Source organism: Asterias amurensis, chromosome 22, assembly GCF_032118995.1.
Source record: "Asterias amurensis chromosome 22, ASM3211899v1".
In the NCBI taxonomy this organism is placed as follows: Eukaryota; Metazoa; Echinodermata; class Asteroidea; order Forcipulatida; family Asteriidae; genus Asterias; species Asterias amurensis.
Window position 1 is genome coordinate 2856437 of NC_092669.1, and position 8980 is coordinate 2865416.

Sequence of the window (8980 nt, forward strand, 5' to 3'; positions counted from 1 at the left end):
ACATAAAGATCATTCAAAATGATACATTTATTGTACAATATATTTTTAATACTATATTCAAAAAGCTTTTACAATCATTATCCTCTTTTTTTCAGTGACTGTTTTCTGAAATAATGTAAGAAAAAATAGATGACCATTAAAGGAACACGTTGCCTTGGATCGGTCGAGTTGGTCTTTGAAAAGCGTTTGTAACCGTTTTTTATAAAATGCATATGGGTAGAAAGATGTTGTAAAAGTAGAATACAATGATCCACACAAACATGCCTCGAAATTGCGTGGTTTTCCTTTTACCTCGTCGACTAACACGTTGGCCATTTATGGGGGTCAAAATTTTGACTCCCATAAATGGCCGACCGTGTTAGTTCGCACAGTAGAAGGAAAACCACGCAATTTCGAGGCAAACTTGTGTGGATCATTGTATTCTACTTTTAAAACATCTTTCCAACCATATGCATTATATACAAAACGGTTACAAACGCTTTTGTTTTGACCAACTCGTCCGATCCAAGGCAACGTGTTCCTTTAAAACAAGCGTTGCGTAACAGAACTACTGATCTTCAACAACGAGCAACTTTGAGGGCACACATTAAGACAACTACTAACCATAAACGCTCATGCGCAGTGTCGCACTCACTCAAACAACTCATTCGGAAGCCTAGTTACAATAGAAAATAACAATACTGATAAGTTGTCTTAAGATGAAGTTTATTCCTTTGTGAAATCGAGCCATGATGGTTTTGAAAAGCTACGTTGTTGGTCTTTCCACAATTATGTAAAACTCTTTGTTGTTAATGTTATTAAAACAAAAATCAACAGCACATCGTCCGTGGTTTATTGTCTTAAGTAAAGACTGCAAAAATAGAGCTCGGAGAAGGGTTGTTGTGCAGTTGTCTAAAAGAACCCAGAATAGAACACTTATCACCTAAGAGGTTAGATGTTAACTCCCAAGGTTTCTGGTTCAAGTAGTAAGCACTCTGGTTGACAGGTATCCTCAGGCTTGCCAGCAATAGTGATTAAGTTGTGCTCAGCATTCTCTGTGATTCCCTAACCCCTTTGCCCCCATTCATGATCTTCCCAAACTCCCCCAAAAATAATTCTCCCCCGTTTAAAAATCTCATATTATATTACAAAAAATAATAATGGGACTTCAAAAACTATTTCTTGGCCACGGAATTTAACTGGTCTCTTATTTTACCGAGTCCGTCGAGCATGGTGTCTAACGTCTCTTTGCTGAGCTCAACATTCATGGTTGACGTGTCTGGAGCAACGTCCACTCTGGTTGCATTCTCTTGGACCTATGGACACAAAATGTGAAGGTCAGATTTAAAGGTAGGGTCATAGATTGGCAAACAATTCAAAATTTAACATAAGAGCTTAATATTTCAGTTGGTAGTCACCGACACATTAATTTTTGTTTCTTTTTGGGGGCTGATGCTAAAAAATGCATTATTTTAATATTCATGAGTAAAAGTGTGACGTAATGTCTGGCAGAAATTTCAATGTTGCACAAAAAGTGGACAGAATTTGGGATATCTATAAATGTATTTCCAATACTTATTTTACTACGAAGTTACTTCCATGTTGTCTGAATTGATTTCTTTTTAGTATTTTCCATTAACTCAACCCTTCCTTAACAAAATGGACAAAACTAGGGAAAGTCCGCGTTTGATTGGTTAATAATCGTTCAGCACTTTGCATACAAGTTATGAATGTAAAAGACTCATGTGCGTGGTCTCCCTGCCCAGGATCTATGTTTAAGAGGTTTCTTACTTTGAGTTGGAGTACACATGTTGGCACGGACATTCTGGCCAGGGTGTCTGAAGACGTCTTGATATCGACCCGCCAATCAAAGTCAACAAGGCGTGGCAAGGAGACTTCGTGGGAGAAGAAAGGAAAGACAAATACAAAGGGTTTAATTTTTTTCTGTTCCATAAGTGTATAATGGCTTTAACAGCAAAATGAAAAGCATTATAAGAAAACAAAAAACTTGGGAGTATATTCCCAACTAAAGCCCACAACAAATTTATATAAAATTAGGCCAGACCAGCTGTTACCTAAATGAAACCATTAAAAATACTGCAAACAACTTCATGTATACTTAACACCAATTAATAAGGACACACATTTCAAACTGCTGGTGATGAGTTGCCTGGTGATACATGCAACAAACCATGAACAAAAAAACAGTTAATCGAATAATCAATTTCAAACATTCTGGAGTTTTTAATGAGTCTCTGCAATGTCTCGGACCTAGACTATCCGAGACCTTGCTGAGACCACGACATTCGAGACATAAAAACTGCCAAGACCTGAAAAATAATATGGTCTCGAGACCGAGACGGAGACCTCCAACACTGAACACCAACACAAAATCGCCGGACTTGTCCAGTCATTAGTTTAAAATACCTGCAGTTGATTTCACCAAACTCTTCCTAACTTAGGATTAATCTTAGGAATTAGGACCGGTAGTTCCCTATCCAAAGGCGTAGGACGCATTGAACCCATCCTAAGTTAGGGTGGGTTACTCGTCTTTACTCGTTCTAACTCGAGTTAGGATCAAACTTTGCGTTTCGTCAAAATGGCTGCTGGCCAGATACTTAAATCACCAGCCTCAGGTCTGTGGCCCAGTGTTAAACTAAGCCCTGATTGATGTTAACAAAAATAAGTTCACAAAAGAAGACGGTATGAGACCTGGGTCAATGGATAGCAGAGAAAAAGGAATTCAAAGTCGTAGGCAAGAAAAGACAAGATGATGGAGAAAAGTACGATTCACATAAATATACTAAATTTGAAGAAATAATGGAAATCACAAATTGTGACTTACTCTGGCTGTTGATAGATCTATTCCTCCATGTTGGCCTGAAAAAAAGAAGAAGGGGAACACAAAATAAAATGCAAGACAAACCAAAACAAGAAAACAACAAACACTAAGCAAAAAGGATGTCTAGTATTTGTTGTCCACCAAGTAATAACAAGTGATAACTTAAAGGCACTGGACACTCTCGATAATTACTCAAAATTAGCATAAAAAACTTACATAGTAACGAGCAATGGAGAGCTGTTGATAGTAAAAAACAATCATTGTGAAAAATGGCTCCCTCTGAAGTAACATAGTTTTTGAGAAAGAGGTATTTTTTTTTACTCAAATATTCATAGACTGCATGCCTGAAGCCTTTTCTATGGCATCTGAAAGCACACAAATTTGTGCCAGAAGTTTTTTTCTTTCTTTCCTTATAAATTCTCTTGCACCTTAATGACCAATTGAGTCAAAATGTTCACAGATATGTTACTTTATGTATATGCTGGAATAGACCAAGTGAGAATACTGGTGTTTGACAAAGGTGTCCATTGCCTTTAAACAAGGGTATGCAAAACAAACAAACAAAAGAAATAAAATCTTATATTAATAAGTTAAAACAAATCCTCTCTTCACTTACAGACTTTCTGTGATGATTTTTGTGAGAAGATCTTTTAAATTCTTGTGGAATTCACCTTAAAGAAAAGAGGGGAGCAGAGAAAGAAAAATTAACAAACAAGTTTCATCCTTTTGAGAATGTTTACCAAACATATTCAGTAGTGCCCAAGTCCAAAAACCCACAGCCATAAAAGAAACAATTTGAGTGTAATTTTATTTCTGCTAAGCATCATTTGTCTGTGCTTAGCAAATCTGCTACACCACATATTTGTTGTGTACCCCGTGTGCAGATAGCACGTTATTGTAAAATGCACTATTAGAAGAACTTGTTACTTTTATTTAGCGCGCATATTCATCACTCAGTGACGCTTAAAGGAACACGAACACGTTGCCTTGGATTGGTCGAGTTGGTCTTTGAAAAGCGTTTGTAACCGTTTTTTTATAAAATGCATATGGGTAGAAAGATGTTGTAAAAGTAGAATACAATGATCCACACAAACATGCCTCGAAATTGCGCGGTTTTCCTTTTACCTCGTCGACTAACACGTCGGCCATTTATGGGGGTCAAAATTTTGACTCCCATAAATGGCCAACCGTGTTAGTTTGCACAGTAGAAGGAAAACCACGCAATTTCGAGGCAAACTTGTGTGGATCATTGTATTCTTCTTTTAAAACATCTTTCCAACCATATGCATTTTATAAAAAACGGTTACAAACGCTTTTGTTTTGACCAACTCGTCCGATCCAAGGCAACGTGTTCCTTTAAGGCACTTTAACATACAGTATTTTCCTGCAAGGTATGTAGGACTGGGTTTAAATTATGAGATCTACTTCTTTTACATAGTACAATGTAATGGTTGACAATGTGCATGGTGTAAAACTATTACTCTTATATCCTTGCGGTACCCGCTGCCAAAACATAGGATTCGAACTGCCTCTAGCTACCGGGCAACCTCGGTAGTCTAGTTGGTAAGACACTGCTCTAGAATTGCAAGGGTCGTGGGTTCGAATCCAACCTGAGTAACATGCCTGTGATATTTTTTCACAGGACTCGGGGAAGTACTGAGAGTATACAAGGCTAACACACATCGGTGTACGGGTAAAAACCAAATATTAATATTCTTTATCCCCCGGTGCAAATTTAACATCTCTTATATCGTTGCGGTACCCGCTGCCAAAACATAGGATTCGAACTGCCTCTAGCTGCCGGGCAACCTCGGTAGTCTAATTGGTAAGACACTGCTCTAGAATTGCAAGGGTTGTGGGTTCGAATCCAACCTGAGTAACATGCCTGTGATATTTTTTCACAGAACTCGGGAAAGTACTGAGTATACAGTGCTAACACACATCGGTGTACGGGTAAAAACCAAATATTAATATTACTTGGAAATGATATTTACTTGGAAAGACGCTTTGGACAGAGGTGGCATCAGTACAGCCAATGAAGAGAACATTTCGGATGAGTTTGCTGAGAGAACACAACAACTGCAAGGCAAATACAAACAGATGTTAAAGGCAGTGGACACTATTGGTAATCACTCAAAATAATTGTTAGAATAAAAACTTACTTGGTTACGAGTAATGGGGAGAGGTTGGTAGTATAAAACATTGTGAGAAACTGCTCCCTCTGAAGTGACGTAGTTTTTGAGAAAGAAGTAATTTTCCACGAACTTGATTTCGAGACCTCTAATGTAGATTTTGAGGTCTTCAAATCAAGCATCTGAAAGCACACAGCTTCGTCTGACAAGGGTGTTTTTTCTTTTATTATTATCTCGCAACTTCGGCGACCAATTGAACTCAAATTTTCTGTTATTTTATGCATATGTTGAGAAACACCAAGTGAAAACACTGGTCTTTGACAATTACACAATACCAATAGTGCCAGTGTCTTTAACAATACCTCATAAATTCCACCAATACTCAAAAGCAATTACAGTCACAATTTAAACAACAACAAAATGAATTAGACAACGCTCTCCTGACCTCCTTGTCAAGTTCCTTCGTGGAAGTTTCAGGGATGAAAACCTACAAAGTATCAAGTACAAATAAATATAAACACTGCAAACTGCAATTTTTTTTTACTGTAATTGTCTCTCTGCATAATGTGCGCAAACTGTTTATTTGTTCGTTATTGTATGCCTTTGTGGTTTAAAGGTTTTCGGTATTTTTGTATTTTTAAATATTTTTAGACTCGCAAGCTGAAGTGAATTTCACTGTATATGTGTGACAATAAAAAAACAATTGAATCAAATTGAGCTAAATTTCTACCTTGTTGGCTTCGTCATCCGATGCAGAGAGTTGTTCAGCAATTTTGTGGACTACTTCAGTTGGAGGTTGGATGAGGTCTTTATACAAGACCGCCTGGTCACATAAACGGACCACGATGTCTCTGGAACTAGCCTGCATGGGGACCAGGTAAATGTTAGGTTTAGTTACATACCAGTGAGCAGTAGCTTCGGCCGAGTAAAAAAAGAAACATGTTTAGGGCTGGGTTTCTCCAAAAAAGGAAGGAGGGGCTTTTTGTTTTTTATTTCAAGATGGCCGCCATTATTTTTAAAATGTCAAACACCCATTGTTTTTTTCTACTGCTCAAACACATAATACATAAATAAAACATTTTGGACAAGACATTCAGACAAGACATTCAGATTAATTTAGCTGAGATCCTTTAAAATAACAATTTTCTCATAAAAAAATAAAAAAATAAAAATTCATAATTTCTTTTTTTAAATGTGCATAAAAAAAGTTTTAAAAAGAGTATAAAAGAAAAAAACGAGGCGGCCTCTAAAAAGGAAGCGAGCGGCGACAAGTGAGCTGGGCAAAATTTGTTGTGCTCAGTCACCTGGCTGGTATGAAAATGCAAAAATAGTCAAAATTTAAAAAAATTAATTCAGAACCCCAGTGACTGCACTTGGTCTCGTATAGTTGGTTATGTCTGATTTAACAATTCACTTCTTAGATTAAAAGTTGATTTTGATTCTAAAGAAAAAGTAGATTATAGCCACTCAGACCTGCACTTTTTAGCTAAAATACATCCATTTTCCACTTTTTAATTAAAGGAACACGTTGCCTTGGATCGGACGAGTTGGACTACAAAAAGCTTTTGAACCCGTTTGTTATGAAATGCATATGGTTAGAAAGATGTTTTAAAAGTAGAATGTAATGATCCACACAAGTATCACTCAAAATTTCACGGTTTTCTTTTTACGTCGCGAACTATCACCGTCGGCCATTTATGGGAGTCAAAATTTTGACTCCCATAAATGGCCGACCGTGTTATTGGACGAGGTAAAAAGAAAACCACGCAATTTCGAGGCATACTTGTGTAGATCATTGTATTCTACTTTTACAACATCTTTCTAACCATTATGCATTTTATAACAAACGGTTACAAAACGCTTTTCAACGACCAACTCGACCGATCCAAGGCAACGTGTTCCTTTAAGGCTGCTCGTGCCATTCCCCTTTATTTTGGGTGCGTTGGATTAGCTTCCCTAGGTCGACCCCGGTCTGCCCCCTAATGCGTTCGAATAGCTTCAACGTCATTCCAGGGGGTCACCCAGGTCAGCCCCCAGTGCTCTGCTTGTGGAGTGGGTCACTTGGGGCTGGCCCCAGGTGCATGGACGTCACCACGACTACGAACGACGAGAGGTACGGTAAGGTAACCGGTAAAAAGAGAAAGTACTTATTTTTATCCCTTTGCTTATTTATTTCTTGCATAAATTCTTGATCTTATTAAAAGAAACAAAGAAACATCTCAATAACTTTTAACTTTTAAAAGAAACATCTCAATAACTTTTAACGAAAAAGTTTCAGTATCATGGCGCCACCACTTTTTCATTCGATATGAAATAACGTAGGAACTTATTTACCTGATTGATATATCCCTTTTTGTAAAAATGAGGGATAACTTTCCGTATGGCGCCAACGCTTTTTTACAAATTTTTACAAAAAGGGATATCTCATTGCATTGAGGCAAATTATATACTTTATTATTTCATAATCATACCGAATGTCGAATGAAAAAGTGGTGGCGCCATACAGAAACTTTTCCAAAATGAGTGAAAAAGTGATGGCGCCGAACGGAAAGTTATCCCTTTTAACTTTTAATTAACTCTTGATTACTAACAAGAGTCTTGTAAGTTGTTGTTATTAAATTATAAATAAATGCATGGTAAAAATTAATGTCACTCAAGCATGTTGACAAGGCCGGTTCCTAGTCGGTCGCGCGATGGAAATCTTGCGCGCGATCCTAGGACTGAAACACAAACCTGTGTCATTTTATGATCGATTGCGCGTCAAGATTTCCATCGCGCGACCGACTATAACTCGGCCTTCTTTAGCAATCACACCAACATAAATTGAAAGCAATGTTTCCCAACTCAGCCCACAAATCTAATCTATCTCAGCTCATTATACTCACCTTTAGAAGTAAATTCAAGCTTTCATAATCAATTGTTTCTGCCATACTTAACCGAAAATAGACGGAAAAAAGTGGAGACAATGTCAAAGGAAGTGAACTCCTCGCTCAAAACAGCACCAACCTATCGAGCACTATTCCCAGACGTACGAATAGTTGAACCAGTTCAAATCTCCACAAACTTGTAGGCACCTGACTAAGAAAAAATAATGTGCATGCCTTTCAGTCAACAGGGGGCGCTGCACAATCAAGAAGTCTACGGGATGTGAGGGGGCGTGGCTGATTCATTGTTTATCATGCATGCCACGGTCTGGGCCCAGTTTGAACCCCAACTCAGAGGAGGTCTGGCGGGGTATTATTTTTGTTTTTATCAGTCTGGTGTGGGTTTTCTTCATTGGGATTTTCCCTCCGTTTATCTTAAACTGAACATGTTCTTCTCTTTTTCTATTTTATCATGTTATAATTAATTAATTTTGTGTGTGCTACATTGCAATTTCAAGGTTTGAACTATGGATCTGGCATGTTGATGGAGGAAGGAGTCCTAGATAGAACCATGGAGCTACGAGAATATAGCTCCATGATCATCGAGACCACTGGAGAAAGAACGAAAGAACAGATAGGAAAGGATTGAACGTAAACAAAAATAATGTTTACCAAACTGATTATTGTCCATGGGAGATAAACCAATAGAATATGAATAGGCATTTCACGAGGGCGCAAATCCTTCCTGCTGCGCGTAAAAAACAAAACCAGTCAACAACCAACCAAACAAAAAGCAAACAAGCAAACAAAACGATTATAAGCAATAAAACAAGCAATAAATTGACCTAGATAATCTTTGGTCTTCAAATCCTCGGTGTAAAGATATGTGAGTCAGTTGATGCATGATAATCTGATTTCAGTCATGTAGTTTCCAATCATAGACACTATAAAATAGTACAAATCGCTCATAAATTCCAAGTCCGAGAGGCTAATAGCCCAGCTTTTGCATGAGCCGGTCTGGGTCTATCTTTATTCATGGAGGTAGTTTTGCACGGGAATCACAGAAATTCTTAAAGGAACACGTTGCCTTGGATCGGACGAGTTGGTCTATTAAAAGCGTTTGAAACCGTTTGTTATGAAATGCATATGGTTAGAAAGATGTT

General features: G+C 37.7%; 1 protein-coding gene across 2 annotated transcripts; it reads right to left on the bottom strand.

The window, feature by feature from the left end:
• Window positions 1–9: 9 nt before the first annotated feature.
• LOC139953969 (COMM domain-containing protein 9-like) lies at window positions 10–7995 on the bottom strand. 2 transcript variants are annotated; one of them, XM_071953586.1, is made up of 8 exons: window positions 7839–7995; window positions 5684–5815; window positions 4816–4900; window positions 3438–3492; window positions 2825–2859; window positions 1771–1874; window positions 1196–1295; window positions 10–655 (listed from the first exon to the last, which is right to left on the bottom strand). In XM_071953586.1, the coding sequence occupies exons 1-8, from the start codon at window positions 7881–7883 to the stop codon at window positions 558–560; spliced, it is 654 nt and encodes a 217-aa protein (XP_071809687.1). In that variant the 5' UTR covers window positions 7884–7995; the 3' UTR covers window positions 10–557. The 2 variants fall into 2 exon arrangements, with proteins under 2 accessions (XP_071809687.1, XP_071809688.1); XM_071953587.1 differs by having other exon boundaries at window positions 10–1295.
• Between the last annotated feature and the right edge of the window lie 985 nt (window positions 7996–8980).

Excerpts from the sequence above, each read along its gene's own strand:
- LOC139953969 (XM_071953586.1), bottom strand. The coding sequence starts at position 7,883 with ATGGCAGAAACAATTGATTATGAAAGCTTGAATTTACTTCTAAAG. Across the intron at positions 5,816-7,838 it reads GCTTGAATTTACTTCTAAAG|GCTAGTTCCAGAGACATCGT; the intron begins GTGAGTATAATG and ends GTCCCCATGCAG. Across the intron at positions 3,493-4,815 it reads TGTCCAAAGCGTCTTTCCAA|GTGAATTCCACAAGAATTTA; the intron begins GTAAATATCATT and ends CTTTTCTTTAAG.